Below are 25609 nucleotides of genomic sequence, written 5' to 3'. Positions count from 1 at the left end.
TAGTCTAGAAGAGCCTAAGGTGACATAACCACTAAATGTAATGTGATATCTTTTATGGGATTGTGGAACAGAAAAAGAACATTAGACAAAAACTAAAGGATTTTTTTTTTTTAAGTATGGACCTTAGTTAATAAATAATGCATCAGTATTGGTTCATTAGTTATAAGAGTTTCATACTAATGTACTATTTTAACAACTGAGTGCAGGGTGTATGGGAACTCTGCACTATCTTTGCAACTTTTCTGTAAATCAAAAAATATTCCAATAGTTTATTTAAAAAAACAGACCAATTCCCATAAAAAATTAACTATATCAGACTTAGGGCTTATTAACACCAACCCAAAATAACTAATGTAAGTAACTCAAATGTGTGTGGTAGATGTATATGTATATGAAATAATGGGTTTGTTTTCAGTGTATTTAAACTAGTGATTTATAAATCCAATTATGTTAATAAACTTGGGCTTGTTTGGTACAGTTAAATGAATGCTACCATATTATTTTGGAAAGCAATTCTTAATGTAAATATCCTGTAATTTACTTTTCATATATAGAATTTTTATATCATAAAGTTTCCAGAAAGTAAAGAAGTCTGTCAATTCATAATTCAGGAATAAAATCATAGATGACCTTCATATCTCTTGGGGTAGAAGGCCTCTGAGGAAATTAACCTGTTCTCCTGGTACCATATGAACATATATTGAAACTATCTTTGACCAATAGATTTTTTTCAGTGGAAATGTACATCATATCTCCTTCCTAAAAGGAAGCTATATTTTGTTTAAAAACGATTATAGATTCAACATCCTACCTGTCATTACATTATGTAGTAGTAATTAGTTCTAAAACATATTACCTAGAAGTAGTAGTAATTAGTTCTAAAAAACATATTACCTAGAAGAATCACTAGAGCATTGTGTAAACTGTTCTGAAGTACAGATAGTGTTTGGGGATGAAAGCAAATATCTGAATAAAATATTGGGAATAAGAAGTTGTGCCTTCATGAGACTCTCCCCTTTCAACGTGAGAGTAAACATAGGTAATTGGAAGTGCTGCTGCCTTCTAAGAACTTTACTATGCTGTTTTTCTCCCCTTAGGTTTATGATGCTGCAGTCAGGTGGTTGAAATATGATGAACCTAACCGCCAGCCATTTATGGTTGACATCCTTGCTAAAGTCAGGTTTCCTCTTATATCAAAGAATTTCTTAAGTAAAACAGTACAAGCTGAACCACTTATTCAAGACAATCCTGAATGCCTTAAGATGGTGATAAGTAAGTTGCCTTAATATCCATTTATAACTTATCGTGTAGCCAGTTTCTCATGGGCTTAAAACCCTTCAGAATGGATCAGACTCGATAGCCAGGGAGAAACACTCAAGACTTTGCCCTTCTGGATAATTAATCTATTGGGGTTCTCAACTGTCTATCCGGAGGGAACTTAGTCTCAGCCCTTATTTTATAGGAACATGTGTGATAGAAGTTTAAAAATTACTTATGCTCTGTCTCCTTTTGTGTACAATAACTTTCATTCACTTTGTTTTTTGTGTTTCCTTTTTAAAATAATTTAGCCAAGTAGTGTACTGTGATCACATTTTCTTTCTTAAAGAAAAAAGTTTGTTTGTTGCGCGTGGAGCACATTTTTTGCCACATTTTTTTTTTCCATTTACTTAATTTTTCTTGACTTGCAGGCTAAGTTCCAAACCCTCTGTAAAATGCCTCTTAATAAAATTGTCTGTACGATTAAACAATCTGTTGATTTTATTTTTTGGAAACACATTTATAGAGCCTTCCTTCTGCCTATTCCAGGATGGAGTGTTTGCCCTTTAGGCTTAAGGCACAGTTCTTGCCCTGGGACTTCCCTCCTCTGCCATACTGGGATGTTCTTTCACTCCTTTCCTAAGTTAGATTCACTATCTTCCTCAACCCCAGGTCTTCACCTTTCTTAATTCTGTTTGATTGAACATATCCTTAAAAGGTTCCTGAGAAAGAATATATGATCAACAAATATTTGGAGATTTGACAAATCTCATATCTTTATTTTATCATAAAATGTCGAAGGATAGTTAAACCGGGTGTAGAATTACCTTGAAAATCATAAGCATTCTCCATTATTTGCTAGCTTTCATTGTTGCTTTTGAGAAAACTGATGCCAGTTTATTTATTCTTCCTTGTAAGCATTTAAAATCTTTTTTTTTTTAATCCCTGGTGTTTTGAAAGTTCACAGTAATGTACCTTGGTGTGCATCTTTTTTTTTTTCTTTTTTTTAAGTTATCATATTGGGCATTCTCTATCTTTTCAGCCACAGATTTCTCAGTTCTTTATTATTGATACTGTGATTCTTTAGGCATTGAGTCTCTAATCTTAAGTCTCTCTTGTTATCCATCTTTGCCTCTTTGTTCTATCTTCTTGGAGATAGGCTTAATTTTTCCTTCAGCACTTTTATTTTCTTTTTTTTTTGTTGCACTGTGTGGCATGCAGGATTGTAGTTCCCTGACAAGGGATCGAACCTGTGCCCCCTGCAGTGGAATTTCAGAGTCTTGACCACTGGACCACCAGGGAAGTCCCATTAAATACAGTTATTTTATATTCTGTGTTTGATAATAACAATATCTGAAGTCTTTGAAGACCAAATGCTGCTGTTTTTTCATTGACTTATTCCTGGTGGCTTAATTCTTTGTGTTTTATAATTTTGGATTGTGAGCTTTTATATATATATATTTTTTAATATTTATTTATTTGGCTGCTTCAGGTCTTCCTTGCGGCGTGCAGGATCTTTAGTTGCAGCATGTGAGACCTAGTTCCCTGACCAGGGATCGAACCTGGGCCCCCTGCATTGGGAGGGCAAAGTCTTAGCCACTATACCACCAGGAAAGTCCCATGAGCTTATATTTGATCGATCTTAATCTCCAGAAATATTGGGAGGTGTGGTTTGTATTCCTCCAGGTTTTCCCTGTTTTCCTTAAGAAGAGAATAGTGTTTGCTTTTGCCAAGTGCCCTGGGCCATAACAATCCAGGACTACTTTGAATTTTTCTTGGCTTATGGGTTTCTAGACTTGTAAACAGGTAAATTCAAACCTCAAACCTGTATGATCTGTCATTATAAATTCTCAAAAGAGGGAGACTTTACCTCTGCCTGGAGGTGAAATTGAAATAGATTACTATTTTTCCTTTTTGCCATTAGACAGTTTTCTTAGCTTATCTTCATTAAAAGTATAACCAATACAAGTGATCCAGCTTTAGATAGAGCTCTCAGTTCCAACACTTGTGCAAATCCAAGACCTAATCTTATTTCCCTCATGCAGCCAATAACATCAATTTCTAGGTTTCCAGTATTATCGAAAGCTCTCAGAGTAGCTCCAGGGTCTCTTAACACTCACTATTCTGGTGTTTAGTTCGCCCTCCATTTTTGGCCCTCTGATCTTAGCTATGCACTTAAAAGAATGTTTGTTTTATTCTTTCCAGCATTGTAGCAATTTTGTAGCAGAAAGTTATTTCTGAAAGTCTCAACTGTCATACTGCTGTAAGTGGAAGTTCAGCTTGTTCTTTAAACAGGCCTGAAATGTGTAGTGTATGACTGTGATATGCTGAGATAAGTATGCTCCTGCTAACTCTACCAGGCTCTTCTTGAGTTCCCATTCATCTTAAACCAAAAACCACATGGACAGTATCCACACATGGGATAGCAGTATAGGTTTCAATTAATATGTAATGAGCAAGAAAGCCTCTCCTAGAAGGTATTTAGAAACCTACTTTGAAACCTTAAGTTGTTTTTGGCATTCATTTGTACATTTCATTTAAGGTATAGCTGGTTTCAGACACAAAATTAAGGAAGGAAATAAAAGAGAAATGACAACTTTCATTCCTGCCTGAGATACCCTTCTCAAGAGTGGCAATGGGCTTCCCTGGTGGCGCAGTGGTTGGGAATCCACCTGCCGATGCAGGGGACCCGGGTTCGTGCCCCGGTCCGGGAAGATCCCACATGCCGCGGAGCGGCTGGGCCCATGGGCCATGGCCGCTGAGCCTGCGCATCCTGAGCTGTGCTCCACAACAGGAGAGGCCACAGCAGTGAGAGGCCCGCGTACCGCCAAAAAAAAAAAAAAAAAAAAAAAGAGTGACAATAACTTTGAGTGCCCTGATTATTAAATAGTAATTAATAAATATTAATTACTTTAATAATTACTTTAATACTTATTAATTACTTCCAATTATTAAATTGGAAGTAAAGTAAAATTTCTGTCAGACGTATCACATAGCTACTACTTAATATTGTTGTGGTTTTAGGTAAGTTGACCCAATACTGTCCCCTAGTTTGGAAAAGTATTACAATATATCCATACAATGGAATGCTCTATATTTACTAAAAATATTTTAGATGAATATCTAATAATATAAAAATTTTTCATGAGTGGCAAAAGCATAAGACAGTGCATGGTATAATACCTTTTGGTTACAGTTATGGTGTCAAGGGAAAAAAGAAGAGGGTATGAAGCAAGGATATATCCTTGTGAATATACATTTAAGGGGTAGTAGACAAAGAACCGGGAAAGGAGAATTCACCAAGCTACTTCAACCCCAGGCTGGTATCTTTTTTTTTTTTAACATCTTTATTGGAGTATAATTGCTTTACAATGGTGTGTTAGTTTCTGCTTTATAACAAAGTGAATCAGCTATACATATACATATATCCCCATATCCCCTTCTTCTTGCATCTCCCTCCCACCCTCCCTTTCCCACCCTTCTAGGTGGTCACAAAGCACCGATCTGATCTCCCTGTGTTATGCAGCTGCTTCCCCCTAGCTATCTATTTTACAATTGGTAGTGTATATAAGTCCATGCCACTCTGTCACTTCATCCCAGCTTACCCTTCCCAGGCTGGTATCTTGATAACCAAGATGTAGGGAGTTTTAAGAAGTACAGCATAGGTTGCCGCTAGTTTCTTGAAGTACAGGGACGTGAAAGAAAATCAGGACCAAGAAGATGTCTTTAGATTAGGACTTTCATCTTTTGGATTTCACAAGTTAATACCAGATTTTTTGTCATGCCTCTATTTGCAAACCCTGTGTTATATTTCTGGTTTCATTGGGTAGAGAGCTGCACCTGTTTCTTCATACATGGTGTAAGCTGTTGAAGATAAATTAGCCAGTCAGTGAAGTATTTAGTTCTTATGTGGATTCTGAGTTGATTTAGAAACAGGATACCAGGATTATTCAAGAAATCCAAACAAGTGTGGGGATTAGGCTCTTGAGCAGGAATCTTTGTTTTTTGTTACATTTTTTTCTTTTTCTTTTCCATTTTTGTTTTGTCTTGTTCTAATAAAGAACTGTGAGTTCTAAAATTCCTTGACTAGGCACAAGCAGCTGAGACTCTTCCAGGCTTTGGAGGCTGGGTAGAGCTCAGTGGAGGAAAGAAGGCCTCCCTTCTTCAGATCATCAATTACCTTCCTACCATCTGATTTAGGGTCTGCCTTTTGAGAGAAGAAGAAAAACAAAAGATGATAGGAATACAGAATAAAACTAAACTGAAAGAATTTATAACTAAAAGAAAACAAGTCATAAAAACAAAATGAAGAACACAGTCAAAACCATAACAAAGGGGCTTCCCTGGTGGTGCAATGGTTAAGAATTCACCTGCCAATGCAGGGGACATGAATTTGAGCCCTGGTCTGGGAAGATCCCACATGCTGCGGAGCAACTAAGCCTGTGCACCACAACTACTGAGCTTGCGCTCTAGAGCCTGCGTGCCACAACTACTGAGCCCACGTGCCACAACTACTGAATCCTGCGTGCCTAGAGCCTATACTCCGCAGCAATGAGAAGCCCGCGCACCGCCACGAAGAGTAGCCCCCGCTCGCCACAACTAGAGAAAGCCCATATGCAGCAACAAAGACCCAACACAGCCAAAAATAAATAAATAAATTTATATTTAAAAAAAAAAACCATAACAAAGGGTCAGACTAAGTTCTTATTCAAAATTTGCAAATGACAGTACCTGACTCTCAAAGGAATAACTCCCAAAGGAATAAGCCTAAGGAGCAAGGCCTTTCTCAGGGAAAGGTGCCAGAGAGTTTGTCCCCAGCCCTGTCCTGGGAGAGAAACAGCCCATCAGTGAAGGAGCCACAGTTTGTGCTTCCTCCAGGGTTGACCTGGTTAGCCACAGTCAGCCACTTTTACCCAGTGGCCTGTTGCCTGAAACAGTTCCCTCCTGTTTCTCTCCTTCCCTGCTGCCTGTCTTCTCTTGTTGGGAGTATTGTGTTCATAGATTTCACAGTACACCTCTGCCCTGTGTGGAGCCCTCACTAGAGCAGCGGCTCTCAAACCCCACAAGATCTGTTCAGGTGTAGTGTTCAATAATTTGGATTTCTGACACGTTTCCAAGTGATGCTGCTAGTCAGGGAACTATATACCTTAAGAACTACAGTCTTAGACCTAGAGTGGGAGAGGAGGGAATGAGGAAAAGTGGTTTTTATAATTGTAAAGGATTGTAAAAAGCAAACAAATGAATAATAGGAACCATATGTGGCCTGCAGAGCCTAAATTATTTGCTGTCTGGCCCTTTACAGAGAAAGTTTGCTGACCCCTGACGTAGAGCAGGCTGCTGAGTGTTCCAGCTGTTCTAATGCACAGTGCTTCTACTCATACTCTGAAATGGAAGGAGATGCTAGAAATATTGATACTGATATTCATTCACAACCTGTTTTCCAAACGTGTCCTCTCTATCTCTCTTATAAAGGCCCAACACAGCCTCATGAACAGAAGTGTTTTCTGCATGTATTGAGAATTGCTTACATTATTTTATTTTTGGATCAGTAATACTGCACATCATCTACAATTCAAAAAGGTATAAAAGGGTATATGGTGAAAAGTAAGTCTCACTGGAGGTAACCATTATTATCTTGTATATCCTTCCAAAGGTAGTCTTGAGTTTGTGCATATACAGTAATTTACTGACATATACTTGTATAAATTATGTATAAAAATATATATGAATAAAGATATAAATTTTAAAATGGTATTCCACTCTGTGTACTCTTTTATGTCTTGCTTTTTTTATTTCTTTTTTTTTCTTTTGGCTGCGCCACATGGCTTGTAGGATCTTAGTTCCTCGACCAGGGATGGAACCTGGGCTCTTGGCAGTGGAAGCCCTGACTCCTAACCACTGGACCACCAGGAAATTTCCCCTCTTGCTTTTTTTCATTCCACATTATTTCTTGGAAATCGTCTCATATGTACATGTTACCCTTCCTCATGTTTCTCAACGGCCACATACAGTATTCCATTATGTGGATATACCATAATTTTTAACCACTTGCCTGACAGTGAACTTTAGGTTGCTAAAATCCTAAAGGGGGAATTACTGGCTAAAGGGTGTGTGCATTTGTAATTTTCACAGATCATCCTGTATTGCCTTCCAGATAATTTGTACCCATCCACATCCCCACCAGCAGTGGAGGAGCATGCTGCTTCCTTTATCATACCCTGTGTTCCAGATAGTTTGATCTTGTACAATCTGATGAGTGAGAAAGTATGATTTTAATTTGTATTTCTCTAACTAGGGCAGTTGAGCATCTCTTCGTATGTTTGAGAGTCATTTGTAATTAGTTATTTTCCTGTGAACTTTGTTCAGATTATTAATCTAATTTTCTGTTAGTTGATCGTCTTAATATTACTAAGAATATCTTTAGGTCTTTTATATGATTTATAAATACTTTCCTAGTTTGTCATTGTCTTTTGATTTTGTTTTTTCTTTTTGCCATGAAGTAGTTTAACTTAAAATTTTATGTAGTTCTGAATATTTTTTTCATAGTTTCTGTGTTACTTGTCTTAGGCTTCCTCGTTCTGGGCCTTTTTCTTTTTTTAACTATCCGATTTTTCCTATAGTTCGTTTGTGAGGTTTTTTTACGTTTTAAAATATTCTATTGATTTGGAATTTGCTTTAGAGTAAAATATGAGGTAGCGGTACAAATATTTTCTCCATATCATTGTCTAACATCATTTATTGAACAATCCACCTTTCCCACACTGATTTGAAATGACATCTTCAAAGTTTTTAACTGTTGAGTGTCCCCTGACTTGACAAAATTAAGGAATTGCTTAAAGGAAAAGGGTCATGTTAGATCACAATAGTTCCGAATCCTCACTGCATTTTAGAATAAGCAGTAAGTACTTCTCACAGTTTTATGTGCATCTGATTTACCTTAGGATTTTGTTAAATATGCGGATTCTGATTCAGTAGGTCTGGGATTCAGTATTTCTAACAAGCTCCCAGGTTCTGAAGCTGCTGATCTTTTAACCACATTTAAGTGGTGATACCAGTGCCTCAGCCCTACCACCAGAGATTTTGATTTAACTGGCCTGTGGTAGGGCCCAGGTATAGATAGTTTCTGAGATTTTCTAGGTGATTCTTATGTACAGTGAAGATTGAGAACAGCTGGGTTGGGAGATCTGCATTTCAGTAATTAGTACTGTGGCAGCTGTTGCTTGAAAAGCCAGATAATTCCCTGGTATTTAGTAAGTGGGTGGGACAATCTTAGCATTAATGGTGATTGCTGAGAATAATAAATTGATTAGGACTCAGATTATTAAATATTTCTCCTGCCTCTTCTCCCTCATTCTTTCCTTAAATGCTATAGAGGGATGATTTTTTTAAAAAAAACTTCCAGAAATAAAAACACTATTTTGTTTGGGTATTTCCTTTTCAAAGTATTAAAGTGCCTGAAGTTCTTGAAGAGTTGCCATGTGTTTTTCTACAGGTGGAATGAGGTATCATCTCCTGTCTCCAGAGGATCGAGAAGAACTGGTAGAAGGCACAAGGCCCAGAAGAAAGAAACATGACTACCGCATAGCGCTATTTGGAGGCTCCCAACCACAGTCTTGTAGATATTTTAACCCAAAGGTAACTAATTTTTATTCTTGTTTTTGTTTTTAAAAGCACTGAGCACATAGACACGCACCTACCACCAGTAGTAATAACTCATATAGGAGATGTTATAGTTTATGGTGTTCTTTCATAGACCTTACAAGATACATAGTTATCACCTTCATTTTACAAATAAGGAAACTGAGGCTTAGTCAGATTTCAAATGTTTCCATGATTGCTTTGGAGTGCTACATAGTAACCATTATCAAAGAAAACGGGAAACAGTTCTGTCTTTTGTGAGGAGCTCCTTGCATTCATTACAGCTCCTTGCTTTCCTTATGTGCGATTTTCATTGAAAATCTGCTTCTAGAGCTATGTGGGTTGGGTTTTTTTCCCCTTAGTAATTATGTTTGAATATAAAATAATACACAGTCATTCTAGAAAATGTGGAGAATCTAGACCATCATGAAGAAAAAAGATAAAATTACCTTTAATCCAATCATCTAAAAAATATAAATTTATTTTATTTATTTTTGGCTGCGTTGGGTCTTCATTGCTGCACACGGGCTTTCTCTAGTTGCAGCGAGTGGGAGCTACTCTTCGTTGCGGTGCGCGGGCTTCTCATTGCGGTGGCTTCTCTTGTTGCGGAGCACGGGCTCGAGGCATGCAGGCTCAGTAGTTGTGGCACGTGGGTTCGGTAGTTTTAGCTCGTGGGCTCTAGAGCTCAGGCTCAGTAGTTATGGCGCATGGGCTTAGTTGCTCCGTATCATGTGGGATCTTCCCAGACCAGGGCTCAAACCCATGTCCCTTGTAGTAGGCGGATTCATAACCACTGCATCACCAGGGAAGCCCCAACCGTCTAGAAATTATTACCAATTTTAATGTGTTTTCCATTATGTGTTATGCCAGTTGGACAGCAGAGCCTGAGTCATAGGTCTAGGAACACAATTTTTTTTTTTTTTTTTTGGCGGTACGCGGGCCTCTCACTGTTGTGGCCTCTCCCGTTGCGGAGCACAGGATCCAGACGCACAGGCTCAGCGGCCATGGCTCACGGGCCCAGCCGCTCCGCGGCATGTGGGATCTTCCCGGACCGGGGCACGAACCCGTGTCCCCTGAATCGGCAGGCGGACTCTCAACCACTGCGCCACCAGGGAAGCCGTAGGAACACAATTTTTAAAAATAGATCATAAGAAAATGCGCTCCTGTTTCTACCCCTTGTTTCTTAGAACTGTGTTTTCTGGCTGTGGGGAGATAATACCATATTTTGCTGTTACTATATGTATTGCCCAAGCAGAGCAGATACCATAATCCTAAAAGATAGCACCCCAACCTTGCAAGGTGGTACCCATAACTGATGTTGAGTCTCAGCACTTAATGGTCTCTTTCAACATCTCATAGGCCCATTTTTTTGTTGATGATAGATAACCTGGTGAGTCCAGAACATCCTTTTTACATCAGGATACTTCTGATACTTCTTCCTCTGAGAAGTGTGTCCTTGGAGGCTTTCTGTGTAATACTGTAGTGGTGATATACAAGGCATTTATAAAAACATATGATGGTGTTGTCAAGAGTGCAAAAGACAGCAAAGGCCAATCTACATGCAGAATAAGTATCAATTCCAATGAGGACAGAGCTTTGTCCCTTCAACAATGGAAGCGTTCCAGTGTAGTTAGCTTGGTATTAGGTAACTAACTGGTTCCCTCAAGGTGTGATAACAAATCAAGTTCTTAGAATCAGTCAGTATTGCCAACAAAGTGGGTGCTAGCCAGTAGTGGATAGCCACATCGGCCTCAGGGAGGGAAAGTCCATTAGCTTCTGGAGCCACTGACTTATGCAGTTACTGCATGCATATCTATCGCTGCCACTGGAGTCACTCATAAGCCCATTGGGCAAGCATCGGACTGGGGAGGAAAGATATAGATGCAGTCCTGTCCACATGATTATTAAGAGGCTTTGCTGCAGTTGTGGGCACTCTGGTAAGAGCTCATGTGGGACCCAAATTTGTTTCCTTTCTGGAGTGCGTTCTACATCATCCTTCCTCAGATCTCCTTGTCAGCAGTCTTTCGTGCTTGCTTGTTTTAAGTCTGTATCCATCTGGGAAAACCATTAGTCACCATCCGAGAATGGATAAAAACTGACCTGAGGCTTTCTCTACTGAGAGGTATAAAGGACAGTAAAAGGAACTGCTTGAAAATCTGCCATATCAGGATATGTCTCTTCTGTATTATCCTTCAGTACCATTCCTGAAGGGAGTATGGTCCTTAAGCAGTCCACTTTTGGCTAAGACTATCACAAATGCACCAAGCTCAGGTCTCTCAGTTTTGTCAGCTGATCTGTAGGGACCACCTCCATGAAGACATAACCCTGGGTGAGAGAGAAGGCCTGCTGAGTAAGGGTTGTGATGATCCCATTTGGGTATTCTGTGCCTTGGGGACCTCCATATGCCCAGTTTTATGTTTAAATACTAGATCATGGGTTGAAAGCATGCTATTTGTGAGTTGGTAGGTCAGGTATAACTGTTCAAAATGGGTTAATGATATGGTCACATGGTGTCCCTTGGTGTCAGACATTTGCTGTCTGTCAGACCCTAGCAGCCAGCCAGGAGCTGTTTACTGAAAAAATGGTCCCTGCTTAAAGTAGGTTGGCCTTGCTCCAGAATCCCACATGTGTGCCCTCTGGTCATATTGGGACATGCCTGAAGTTATATGCAGCATCTCATTCAGCATCCCAATGCCCTAGGATCACAGGATAGCCTGAGCAGCTGAGCCATGTGATTATAGCCTGTCCCACTTAGAAAGCTCACGCAGTAAAAGTATAAACGTAGGACACCCAAACACAGGATATGTGTCATCTGTAAAATGTTAGAAGATGGTTGGGGCAGCAAGCTGTCCTTCCTTTCCAAGGGGCTATGCCAACATGCTGTAGATCAGGGCTTGGCAAACTTTTTCTATACAAGACCAGAGAATATCTTTAGCTTTTTAGGCTACACATTCTCTGCTCTGATGCTGTAGCAGGAAAGTAGCCATAGATAATACGTAAACAAGTGGGCATGGCTGTATTCCAATCAGATTTTTTTTTAAACAGTGTGATGAGGTTTTTTTTTTTTAATTAGTTTATTTATTGATTGATTTTTGGCTATGTTGGGTCTTCGATGCTGTGCGCGAGCGTTCTCTGGTTGCAGCGAGCAGGGGCTACTCTTCGTTGCAGTGCATGGGCTTCTCATTGCGGTGGCTTCTCTTGTTGCAGAGCACAGGATCTAGGCGCACAGGCTTCAGTAGTTGTGGCACGTGGGCTCAGTAGTTGTGGCTCGCGGGCTCTAGAGCACGGGCTCCGTTGTGGCGCATGGGCTTAGTTGCTTAGCGGTATGTGGGATCGTCCTGGACCAGGGCTTGAACCCGTGTCCCCTGCATTGGCAGGTGGATTCTTAACCACTGCGCCACCAGGGAAATCCCTCCAATCAAATTTTATTTACAGAAACAGTCATTGGGTTGGATTTAGCCTGCAGGCCATAGTTTGCCAACCCCTGCTGCAGACCTGTGGACATCTAGGGACTCTGAAGTGACCAACTCTGTACTCTAGGATAACTCCTCTCCTGTCCTGTGAAGCACTTGTCTCACCAAGACATACGGGATCCTTTCCATTTTCTGTTCAGTTCTGTTTCCAGAACTGATCAGTATTATAGGCATCAATATAGGAGACCTTTGGCAAGGTGAGATAGACCAGGGCTCCTGCAGCTGAGATTATAGCAGAGAGTTAGAGTCTAGAGCTCTTGAGGTCAGACTATGAAATTATTTTATTTTCCCTGCCAGTTGAAATTCCATGTAATGATCTGGGTAAATAGTAACAGAAATACACATTACCCAGAGTGTTAACTACAGACCAAGTTTTAGTCAATCTGGTCCAGTAAGGAGACCACATCTGGCCCTGCTACAATAGTTAGAGTCACCAGTGTGAGTCATATAACTCATAGAGTATATATGCTGCCAGATATCAAAAAGACCTCCAAGGAAAGAGTATCAGGTTAGATTGGTTAAACACCATCATATGTGGACTGTCCCTGTGGGCTGCTCTCAGGTCATATATCTATCTCTGGTCCATTCCTCCATGTCCAATATATAGGCTGATTTTTTACTAAAGACATCTAGCTTCCTTTCTTAGTAGAAGACTGAGTGACTGGCAGGTACCATGAGGTTTCATGGCCTGTGCAATATAGCTCAATAAGCACAGTGTCAGTGTGCTTAACAGGTTGATACACCTACACATCTGTTTCACACCAGGTAAGTTTTAAGACTACTGACATTTCAGTGGCTATTTAATTTCACTGTTTTTTAATTTTTCAGGATCCTTTTGAGTCAACAGCAGGAAATTTATAAATAAACTTTTTTTTTTCCAAGGAAAATCTGAAGTCATAGGAGCTTAAATCTATGAACCACAGCTTTCAGGTGGTGACAATAGTTACACCCCTCTTGTTTCCCGAGGCCTAACTTTGGTGTTGATTTTGACATTTAAAAAGCAATAAAGTATGTTTTGATAGAAAATACTTTATCTTAAAGTAGATGTCTGTTTTGATGTACAGGGGGACAAGGGGAATCCTGATTCCATTTGGGAGACAGCACTCTTTTTAGAATAAGGCAAATATGGAATGACAACTAGCACTTTGTTTTTGGTCTGTAGTTGTACAACTTTCCTTAATTTTTTTTTTTTAAATTGGAGAGGTAAAAAAAAGGATGGATATTCTGCACGAGTCTGGAAATGAGACTGTAACTTCAGAATTCTCATTTGATGTTTTACTTTGCACTTATAAATGGCACGTTCCTAGTGCTCTTTTGTATACTCAGTCACAGGTTTTTAGACTTCCAGTGGAAAAATGTAAATAACTGAGGATATAACTACCAATAAAAACATCCTCATTCCATCAGTTATTACTTTATTCCCTAACGCTGACACCATTAAAATCCCATTACAATATTTATTAAATATTTCTATTAGAAGTACCAACCTCTCCTTTCTTTCTGCTAAAAACTTCATCTTGAAAATATTCACCATTTACTATTATTTATAATATTTTAATATAAGTTGGTTGTCTTTATTATTTCTAATATTAAAACAATTGGAAAGGCTGATTTCATTATAAGTTATTTACCTTGAATCTCCCAAGGTGAACATTATTTCATTATTTAAGTAGACTGCTTAATAATAAGTACTGTATAGGAATTGTTTTAAAATTCTTGAACTTAATATTTTCAGAGATGCTAAAATGGTTTTAACTGTCATTAAACGGAACCCATTGATGTGTGTCCTATACCAACCCAAAATGATTATTTTCACTGAATTGATCTCCTTCAAAGAGACAATTTAAGCAGTACTACTTAATTGAATTATCTAGAATTAAGTCAACATCCCTATAAACTATTATCTTTAGATATTCCTTGGATATTGCTCATGAGAGGCAGCAAATATTTGTATTAACTGCTGACTGAAAAATGATAAGAAAATCTTAACAATTTTTCTAGTACATAAGTAGATAAAGTAGTAGATAAAGAAATCTTGGGTTGCTATATTGAATTGAAATGATACTCTTCTTGTCAGGGTCCTTGCATGAAGCCTGCTGAGGCTCCCCTTCCCCACCTGTACCTGTTTTTAAAGTTTTCAAGTGCTTATTGATTACTAAAAGAGTTATTTTTCTGAATCCAGTGCTCTGTTCTCTTAGAATTGGTGTTCTCAAATTGTCATACGGGAACATTTTATGATATTGATGCCAAATAAAAGTTGACTTAATTGATCAGATTATTTGGACTATTCTTGTCAGTGAAATGATCAGCTTTGAGGGCTTAAAACTTTGTAGGGGTCTTGGCTCACCACTTTCATATGGTGGAGAAATAGGAGACTATGGGACTTCCCTGGTGGCGCAGTGGTTAAGCATCTGCCTGCCAGTACAGGTTCGATCCCCGGTCCGGGAAGATCCCACATGCCACAGAGCAGCTAAACCCGTGCACCACAACTACTAAGCCCACGTGCTGCAACTACTGAAGCCCGGGCACCTAGAGCCCGTGCTCTGCAACAAGAGAAGCCACCACAGTGAAGAGTAGCCCCTGCTTGCTGCAAATAGAGAAAGCCTGTGGCCAGCAACAAAGACCCAACGCAACCAAAAAAAAAAAAAAAAAAATAGGAGCGTATGCTCTAGAGAAAAAGGGATTCTGCATATTCCCTGCCAAAATCAAACAAGGAGTAAGACCAGCAGAGTGAGGACTAGACCCTGTAAATTGCAAAGGCAGAAAACCACATGGTGCCATATTTTATGGAACCATCAGGTTCAAAAGGTTTACCCTGAGTACCTTTTCTTATTCTTTTTTTTTTTTTTTGGTCTCACCGCCGGGGCTTGTGGGATTTTAGTTCCCTGACCAGGGATTGAACCCAGGCCCTTGGCAATGAGAGCACAGAGTCCTAACCACTGGACTGTCAGGGAATTCCCTCTTAGTGCCTTTTCCCACTTAAAACTCTGAAGTAGGGCTTCCCTGGTGGCGCAGTGGTTGAGAGTCCGCCTGCCGATGCAGGGGACACGGGTTCGTGCCCCAGTCCAGGAGGATCCCACATGCCGTGGAGCGGCTGAGCCCGCGAGCCATGGCCGCTGAGCCTGCGCTTCCGGAGCCTGTGCTCCGCAACGGGACAGGCCACAGCAGTGAGAGGCCCACGTACCGCAAAGAGAAAAAAACAAACAAACAAAAACTCTGAAGTAGACTCATCACTGAGCTTAGTGTCTGGCCCAATGTGGGAAGTCAAGTTTGTGAGGATGAATGAACCAGTATAACTTGATATAATATTTCATAAGCAATTTTGTCAGTTGGTTTTATAGGACTGGATTTAAATATAGGTGGGCCCTAAATCAAAAGAAGTGAAGTTACTTTCAACACAAAACACATTTTCCTCTTGGAAATATTGTTTACTAAAGGTATCACAGTACCTTTTCTCACAGTATCATAGCTACCTTCCCTCTTAAACAGGCCTTCACTAAGGAGACAGTCCTACACTGTCATCACGGTGGAAACTGGCAGTTATACGTTGCATGTGATTTTAAAAGACCTGTGTGTAAAAGAAGTGTAAACCTTATAGGAAAATGGTGTTACATTAAAAAATTAATGAAGCTTTTGTAAGAGTGCATCAGTAGTGTTTGTCACCGTCAAAAGAGTGTTGTAGGAGCAGTGTGCTGGAGTCAAAGAGTGAGTCCTGCTAAAATGATCAGGGGCACCTGTAAGAACGAAATATCCAAAATGGACAGCAGTAATCCCAGGTGGTTTAGACCTATAGCTGTGTCCTGCAAGGACTGACATTGCTGGAATGCAAGTGTGGGTCACCATGGGTATCCCTTAAGCTTCCTTAGTGGTCAGTATAACAGGCGCCGGTGGTAAAAATCAGTGTTCTTTGCCGCTTATGCACAGTAAGTATTTCTCATACCTGATTGTTTGCAGGCAGTTTGGTTAGACAGGTGGTCCTCACATTCAAGTAGAAGAGATTGGAACACATTCTGAGGTAAATTCTCAGTAGAGTGCCTTCCTAGAATGTCTTCCACAATAGGAATATTGAGAGCCTCTGTTTTGTTTTGTTTTCAAGCATCTCCATAACACACTTTTGTAGTTTTGTTGTAAAGTCAACCTCACAGCCCTTGTACCCTACAAAGGTGCAGTACCTGAAGTTCCCACCTTCAGGGGTCAGTTTCCTTTTGTGTTTAGTCACTGTGCCTACAAAAAACCCCAGTAAAAATATGACTCACCAAGAGAGGGATGACTTCAGACTCTCTGTAAGCCATGGCCAGCCATAATTATTATAAATTAACAGATCAGTCCCCTTAAGGGACAGAGAGGGCAGAAACAAAGCTGTAGATATTTGATTGAGGGCCACAGGTGGGAAGGGATAAGGAGACTAGGGATGATAAATCTGTGTGGTGGTGCTTTAAAGGACTCTCGTCATCCTGGAATTAGCTGGAGGGTAGTGGCTACATAAATGCAGGGCGAGGGGGTAAGAGGCTGAGGGAAACCAACAGGGAATGAAATAAATATTTACTCTACCGTGTCATTCAAAAATTACTGTTGGCTACCTTTGGTGATTGTTCATATGATGACCCAAAGGCACAGTAAGATCTTTTATCCTAGAAGTATTAAATCATGTTCAGATAGGTTTCTTGTGATATTCTTTGAAAATTGCTGATCAGTATAAGAGAAAGCTAACTTCAGTTGCTATAAACAACAGCAAATTGTACCATAGCATATTGTACAGTTAGCTGGTTATAAACTGCAGTTTGAACAAATATTTTGTCATATATTACCAGTATGACAGTTCATCTAGAATTTGAAATTTGGGGATTAGGCTGCAGCAGGGATTATGAAGGAGTCAAACTCAAAGTGTATGAGATGTATACAAGCTTGAAACAATTAGAGAACACAGAGGCTGAGGTTGGTGAAGCTGCCACCGAATGTAGCCAATTAAAAGTCCCGGTATGGGATAGGTAATGACAGCCTTGGTGGTCTAAAAAGAAGAGATTCCCCTGGGTTGAATTAGTCCATGGAAGTTTCTTCCATGGAATTAGCTTCATGGAAGTTTTCTTGAGGGACACTTATTGGTAGAGTTTAGATAGGAAGAAAGAGAAAGAAAAGAATATATTGAGTCCTAAGTATGAATATATCTTTTTGGTTTGGTAAGTATGAGTATTAAAAGTTTTCGTAAAATGCATACAACGTATTATTTAACTGAATGGAGTCTAACTTTTTGCTTTAAAAAAAAAGGAATTTAGGTATAGGTGGAAGAACTGAAGAACTCAGCCATTGGTCTTTTTTCTTTTGTGAAACCTTTTTTTTGGTCCCTTGTCTTCCTTCCTCCCTCCTTTTCTTCCTTCCTTCCTTCCTTCCTTTATTTCTAAAAGAAAGAAGCTGTTTTGTAGAAAGAGCATTTCAAGTCTAGGTATAGGAGCTTAGGCAAGTCAGCCTTTCTGAACTTCATTTTTCTGGTCTATTAACAGAAGGTTTAAATCTTAGGATTTGCGTTAATATCAATTATGTTCATTTGACTCTTTGATCTTCATTCACTGAGTCTCTTTCTCCCTGCCATCCTTAAGTTTTTCTCATTTTCCCATATTTAAATGTAAAAAGGCTTACCAGCTCCATTTTGTTTTTTTCTTTACCCTGCCTAACTCTTCCAAACCTCCTGACTGGGTGCATTATCTCCTATACTCCACACATCTGAGACAGAGTTGATGTTTGTCCCATTGGTGAGAACATTTTATTAAATGGGTATGTTACTGCATTTTGAGATTTGAGATAATCATTTAAAGTATAATATGCCTTCCTGTGCCAAGATAAAAAATTACACATCAGAGTTCATCTAAAGGCAAATCTTGTCATTGAGATATCTGGCAAGGTGCTAGCGCAGAGATGCTCCCCTGCTATTTCATGTATTTTCTACTGAAAGGACAAGAGCTGATATTGAGCATAATATTCATATCAGGTTTCACTTTTTTTTTTTTTTTTTTTTTTTTGCGGTACGCGGGCCTCTCACTGCTGTGGCCCCTCCCGCCGCAGAGCACAGGCTCCAGACGCGCAGGCCCAGCGGCCATGGCCCACGGGCCCAGCAGCTCTGCAGCATGTGGGATCCTCCCGGACCGGGGCACGAACCCGCGTCCCCTGCATCGGCAGGCGGACCCCCAACCACTGCGCCACCAGGGAAGCCCCAGGTTTCACTTTTGAACTGAGTTTAATCTCACTTAAATTTCTGAGTAGATTTGAGTTGTGTGTCTTGGTGGTATGGTTTTAGTTTGAGAGTGGAGGGGGGAGAACATGCTGTGACTTTATAAAACAGTAGTGATTCTTAATTAGTGATTCCCTTTGAGCTGGTGTCTGGCCTCACTTCCCACTCCTTGCTAGTTTTAACTGATCAGTAGCTGGGAACTGCCCGTTTATATGTTCACTGTTCCTGAGTTTATCTAGCAGCTTACAGTAGCACAGTCACGCCCTGCCCACCCACCCCCAATTGTGGAAGCCTTTTTTCTAGCTGTGATGCTATGTTTTATGAAGAACTTAAGTTACAAGAGTATTTTCTTCCAATGGCTGATTATTAAATCCCTTTCTGGACTTGGGGAGGTTAATATGTTTACAGAAATATCTGTGTGATCCCATTGAAAATGAGTGCATTTCAAAGTGGGTACAGCCTAGGAAATTAAGTACAATCAAGTGTTCACTTCTAAAAAACTAGATATGCCCTAATAGTGTGCTATTTGGAAGGAAGTCAAAGACTGTTTCTGATCCATCTTGTAGTTGAAATTCAGCCGCATAGTATAATAGCTATTTAGGTGTTTAAGTTTTTAAAGCCTTAACTTAAATTACTTTTAAGTCCACATTTATGTTAAAACATTTAGTACTATTATAAGCATCTGATGTGAGAAGTTGTTTTCTTTGTACCATACTTTTGGTACTACTTGCCTAATTGTTGTATTTACTTTTTCTATTTAAAAAAAATAATATATGCTCATTGTAGAAAATTCAAACATAGCAAGATGAAAAGGAGAAAGCCAAAGTGCTCCCAGCATAACAAACAGTCCTCAATAGTTGGTGAACATCATTCCAGTCCTCTCATTTTTTTTTTAATTTAGAATTTTTTATTGTTTTAATTTTATTTTTTATTTATTTTTTGTTTTGGCCGCACCTCGTGGCATGCAGAGCTTCCCTGACCAGGGATCGAACCCATGCCTTCTGCAGTGGAAGCACGGAGTCTTAACCACTGGACTGCCAGGGGAGTCCCCAGTGTTCTCACTTTATATATGTGGGATCATGCCATACGTGCTATTTTACAAAAACTTTTTTTTTACTCTCTCAGCATTTATATTGTGGTATTTTCATGTCAATGAAAATACCATCCTTTTGAAGGGCTGTGGAGTATTCCTCATAAGGATATATAATATTATCATTTATTTGTAATAGTGACTCTATTTCTGTTTTGTAAGTAAGTTCATTTGTACCATTTTTTTAGATTCTACATTATGTGTGGATATCATATATTTGTGATATCATATATTTGTCTTTCTCTGTCTCACTTCACTCAGTATGACAATCTCTAGGTCCATCCATGTTGCTGTAAATGGCATTATTTTGTCCTTTTTTTATAAGCCACAGTGTTTTTTTTGTTTTTGTTTTAGCCACAGTGTTTTGATGTACTTTTCATGACACTGCTTCTAGGAATGTTGTGGCATCTGGCATATACCTCCTCTCTCCCCTAGCTTTGCTTGATTTTCTCTCAAAACGATGCAAAATAAAGTTCTCAAGTCTTAAAAATAAAAACTTTCATTTTGCATTTTGGTTGTCTTGATTATTGTTAAAATTTACATCTGTAGTGTTTCTATTATTTGAGGATTCATGTGTTTTCAGAATAAAGATTATATTAAATCAATCCTTACTCTCAAGGAAAATAGCAGGCTGATGTTTTTACCCTAAGGCATTTGGAGAAAAATATTACAGCCCTTCAACTCAAGAAGGGCTTTCACTTTCACTTGCTGTAGCAGTGTCCTACAGCTGAAAAGTCACACAAGACAAGATGTAATGGCGTACTCAGTCATCAACTGCAGACTTCAGTGTGGTGGGGATTCAGAAAAAGGAAATCAGGGAAGCTTGCAAAAAGAAAAGGAGTCTTGAGCTTGAAAAAAGTCTAGAATGTGATATATCACAGCAGAGGCAAGAAAGACTGACTGGGACCAGGAAAGACAGGACTTTATACATGGGTATGTCTGCATATATATGTGTGGATGCATACATGGGTGATGTGTCAGAACTTAAGAAATCCTTCTACCTGTGTTTTTTCTAAGCTTTCCGGTTTTCTCATTTTCATATCTTCTCAGCAGCTAAGCATATAACCTTGCCTGGAATAGGTACTCAATAAAAACTGCATTAAATTATATTTTTAGGGTAACAATTTCCTGCCCACACACATACACTGTGACTCTAGTGCTCTTTATCCATCTGTTGCTAACATGAAAGCTCCATGCCCTTCTAGCTTGCCTTGTAGCCTGTGAGTGCTGGGAGCCATAAGTAATTCTTCCTCCATCTACAGGCCCCAGGTTGGGAGTGGTCCCATGACTAGAATAAGACCTGGCAAAGATATCCACTGAGCTGACAAGCCTGACTTCCCATCTGTTTTTATCCCCTCTCTGCTTGCTTCTTCAACTGCACACATCTCCTAGGTAGTATAACAAGTTATCAAAGGGCAAACGTTAAATCACATTCTCAGTACTTTATTTTGGATGGGGGGTAGATTGAGGGAATTGGGTAGATTTCCAAGGGAGGTTGGCCCATACACGCACCGAGAAAAAAGACCATAAGCTCCCCTGTGTACAGCCAAAGGCAGATGTGCTCAAACATAGGTGCATTTAACACCTGACAGGTATATTTAATAAGCCCAAATGTAAAGCATTACATTTTATCTGAAATGAAGTCTATTTTGCATTCCAGGTAAAAAGAAGGATATTTCACTTACCTGTGTAGAAGATGAACTATTAGGCAGAGTATTATATATAGCTAGTATTTATCAAGCATAGTGTTTAACATGTATGGTGACCAATGACAGTATTGGGAGAGTTGGAAAAGGGCTTCTAGAGAAATGAGAGCCCACACTGCAAGTAGATAGAAACATGTGCCTATTCCCGTGTTACACACACACACACACTGCAGACACACACGCTAATCAATTTTCCCTTGGGCTTAGAGTTCCGAGAGAGCAATGCATTTTAATTCTTAAATGTGAAGTATAACCAAGTCCTATATGACTTATGATCATCTGTTCCCTACTCAGACCCTTGAGTAGTATTGGAAAGTTAGAATTATTCTGTTACCAAGCTCTTTGAAATTATTTCATTCTTTGGAACCTCATAATCTTAGTGTCTAAGTGTTTAAGCTCATCTAGCTAAAAGAAGTAGTATATTGTTTTTTCAGTTCCAGCTTCTACCTGGGCAGTTCTTTTTAATTTGAAGAGTATCAGGTCTTGGAGACCATTTCAAAAAATATCTGGCCAACTTTCTCATCCTGAAATTAAGGAAGAGTTTAGAAAGATAATGTTTTTAAGGATGTCTTTAGAAATTATGGGAAAATTTGCATATTACTTTCTAATAATATCAAATAAATTGGGTGTAAGAGTGGCAAGACTTGAGATTCACTAAGTTAATGTACCTTATTAATGAAATTGTATTTCTCTGCTAATGAACCTGGTCAGGTAGGAGCTACGAGGAGATCTGCATAATATGTAAGAGTGTAATTTTGTTTACTTTTGAGGTATTGCTCCCTGTAGAATATTTTATCGCTTACTTTTTTTTCACTCTGTGGTACACAGTTTCCCCAAGAAAACAAATGTTTAAAATATTCTTCCTCAGTTTTTCAAATCCATTGAGTAAAACTGAAGCTTCAGGAAGATGTTACGTTTATCCTGCAGTTTTGTGTGCCCACCAATAAAAATACCACTGAGTAACCCAGGGGGCCTCATAGACCCTAATTTGAGAATAAGAAAGGGATTAAGGCTCTGTTTCTCTGGTCACCTAAAAAGCAGAATGTTTATCATCACTAGGAGTCAAGATATTCTCAATCAGGGACTCTTCTTTTACCTAAGAGACCATTTCTTATGTTCTACACTGCTTTGATCTAATTCAGTGAATGCCTGAAAAACAGGACATTAGCATGATAGATATCAAATTTTCCCAAAGGGAAATCCACATTAATAAATCACAGTGCTTTGATTGATGAGATTGGAAATTGTTTGGATTTCTATCTGACCCTAATTATTTTCAACCATTTTCAGAAAGCGGCAGGAACACTGTAACTTCCTTGCTTTAAAAGGGGGAGGATCCAACAAGCTATAACTTTGGGAGCATTCCCCCACATATTTACATAGAAGAAGGGCACAAGTGTCCTTGGATGTCATCAAACATAGGAATCAGTGGTGCTGTGAACAGCCTTTATTGTGAAGTACTGATAGGTGCCCATTTCTTCTCATTGAGAAGAAAAAAGTTGTTTCCAGACTACTCAGGTTATTCAAGTATTTCATAATATCACAGCTTTAAGAGTCTGGCTGACTATACTGGCTCACCTGAACATTTACGGAAAATTAATATCTCTCAGAAGTCTACAAAATGCCTTCTGGCTTTAGACATTAGTAGGTTAATGGCAGTTAAACCTTCAGATTATCCATTGATTCTTTATATCCTTATACATCCGGCAAAGAAGGGATGCGCATATTTACATTTGAAAAAAAAATCTTTCTTTAAGTAACAAAACTGCTTATTTTAGTATTTTCTTGTATTGTTATCCTCAATAACAGAAGGAATAGAAGACGGGGTGTTGGTGATACATACAAAGGTATTAAAGTTTATTTTAGAGCCAGAAAAGACCCAAAGCCGTCACTGTCTTCCTCTTGCCTTCTGCCACGACTAACCAACATTCTGAAGAAATCACACAAGATTAAATAATAGTCTCAAGCCAAACATTCTTATATGTACTCTGATAAATTTAACATATTCTTATGTTTTGTATGTTCTCAATTATATCTTTGCTTCATCCTTTCCTATTATAGTTTTCCATTACTGAAATCTTCCTGTCCTTTCCTGTTACAGGATTATAGCTGGACAGACATCCGCTGCCCCTTTGAAAAACGAAGAGACGCAGCATGCGTGTTTTGGGACAATGTAGTTTACATTTTGGGTGGCTCTCAGCTTTTCCCCATAAAACGAATGGACTGCTATAATGTCGTTAAAGATAGCTGGTATTCCAAACTGGGCCCTCCAACACCTCGAGACAGCCTTGCTGCCTGCGCTGCAGAAGGCAAAATTTATACATCTGGAGGTTCCGAAGTTGGTAAGGACTTATTCAGTATTTGTGTGTGCTTTAAAGCTGAGGGTCTTGGCTTTCATATTTAAACAGAGTTGGTATTATTTGTTCAGATACTTTTTGACAAATTTAAATACATATCTGTCATATTTTACCTTCCCTGAAGGTTTACCTTATTCTTAAACCTTCCCTGAAGGTTTACCTTACTCTTTCTAAGTCATTAATTTACGAGAACTTCAACTTCCTAGATTATGTTAACTGTCCATTTTTTGTCATGACAACGGTTTCATTGACGTCATCTGGATTTTAGTTTCATTGTTGCCATCTGGATTAGTTATTTTATATACGTAATATTATTTGCTTTAAAGATTTTGGAGTTTGGCTTACTCATAGACCCACATTCAGGCTTTTAAATCTGTATTATCTTTGCTTTCTTTGTATCAGAAAAAAGTAAGAATAATCTTTTTCATTTGCTTTATTTTTTAACTTTGTTTTTTTCTTTTGGCTGCGTTGGGTCTTCGTTGTGGCATGCGGGATCTTCGTTGCGGCGCGTGGGCTTCTCTCTAGTTGTGACGTGCAGGTTTTGTGTCTCTAGTCGTGGCACACAGGCTCTGTAGTTAGCAGCACTCGGGCTGTCTAGTTGAAGCACGTGGGCCTAGTTGCCCAACCAGGGGTTGAACCAGTGTCCACTGCATTGGAAAGCAGATTATTTACCACTGGACCACCAGAGAACTCCCTATTCTTTAACTTTTTAATGTAATGATTGGTAGTGGTATCTTAAGCTTATTGATCAGAACAGGGTGTGGGTATGGGTATAAAAACCTTTCTCATTGACAGATAATTTGTAAGTGTCCACTAGTGTTCGTTTATTAAATGAATAATTTTTCTAAATGAATATTCTAGGTGCAGACTAGCTTTTATATGCTTTCGTCTTTTCAAGTAATTTCTTTAGCTAAATAATGGGCTTATAAAGAAAACTAGGAAGACCAAGTAAATCTAAAGTATGGAATTTAAACGTTGTCTTTTTGTTTTCTTTTATGATTTTTATATTAGCCCAAAGACTGTTTTACTTTTGGTCAGCATATTTATTTGTTTTAAGTTTCTACCCCCACTCCCACTAGATGCAAAATGAATACAAGAAAGATTATGATTTTCTAAATGTGACTTGAAAATCATAAAAGATTATGATTTTCTAAAACACTTGAGTGTTTTATACATATACTTTTTTGTGGAAAGTATAGTAGATAACTTCATTTCTTCAGCATTTACTCTACTAAGTCAGTTTTTGACTTAAATAGTAACTTTTTAATCTGCTATATACTATTTCCCTTTAGTGTCAGCCGACTGAATCTGCCAAATTTGAAATGTTTAAAAAGTTAAAAAGAAGTTGCTGTTAGTCATGACTATTACTTCTTCTGTTTGTTACTCTTTGAACTTTGCTCTTCATAGGCTTTGGTTTTGATAGAGACTTGTAAGTGTGTTATGGCTTTTAAGCGTTAGAAGAGTCCAGAAAAGTGGGAAGGGAGCAATAATTTGATAAAGTTCTAGCTTCGTTTTTCTTGGGAAAGAAAAAAGGCACTTGATCTTTAATGGTATCATTTCTAAAAGTCTTTATTGAGCTCCTAAAATGTGCAGAAGTTGCAAAACAGGGTGGGTGTGTTTTGCCGTTAAAATGTATAATCAAAGTACACCAGAAACACATAACGATACTTTGAGTGTATATTCAAGAATGGACCGGCATGACTTCAGGGCCTACCCACACAACTGCTGAGAGCAGTCAGGAAGAACAGTTTTGTTAATGATGCAGTGGCTGTTGTAGAACATTAAATGACAAGCCTGAGGATACTGTCAGATAGTAGTCTTCATATTTTAAGGTATAGACTTACCGTGTGTAAACAGCTGTGTTT

At 38.8% G+C, this 25609-nt stretch overlaps 1 protein-coding gene across 4 annotated transcripts in view; it reads left to right on the top strand.

Annotated features, from left to right (window-relative positions):
• Window positions 1-25609, top strand: part of KLHL7 (kelch like family member 7) — a 64499-nt gene that overhangs the window by 24602 nt on the left and 14288 nt on the right. For all 4 annotated transcript variants that reach the window (XM_019928629.3, XM_019928634.3, XM_019928652.3 and 1 more), the window contains 3 exons: window positions 1098-1272; window positions 8750-8892; window positions 23489-23729. In XM_019928629.3, the coding sequence (XP_019784188.1) occupies window positions 1098-1272; window positions 8750-8892; window positions 23489-23729 (559 nt within the window). The remainder of the gene's footprint in view (window positions 1-1097; window positions 1273-8749; window positions 8893-23488; window positions 23730-25609) is intronic.

The sequence above is a fragment of the Tursiops truncatus genome, chromosome 9 (assembly GCF_011762595.2).
Source record: "Tursiops truncatus isolate mTurTru1 chromosome 9, mTurTru1.mat.Y, whole genome shotgun sequence".
NCBI lineage: Eukaryota > Metazoa > Chordata > Mammalia > Artiodactyla > Delphinidae > Tursiops > Tursiops truncatus.
Note: the sequence above shows the minus strand (reverse complement) of the source record. Positions and strands in the feature narration are given on the sequence as shown.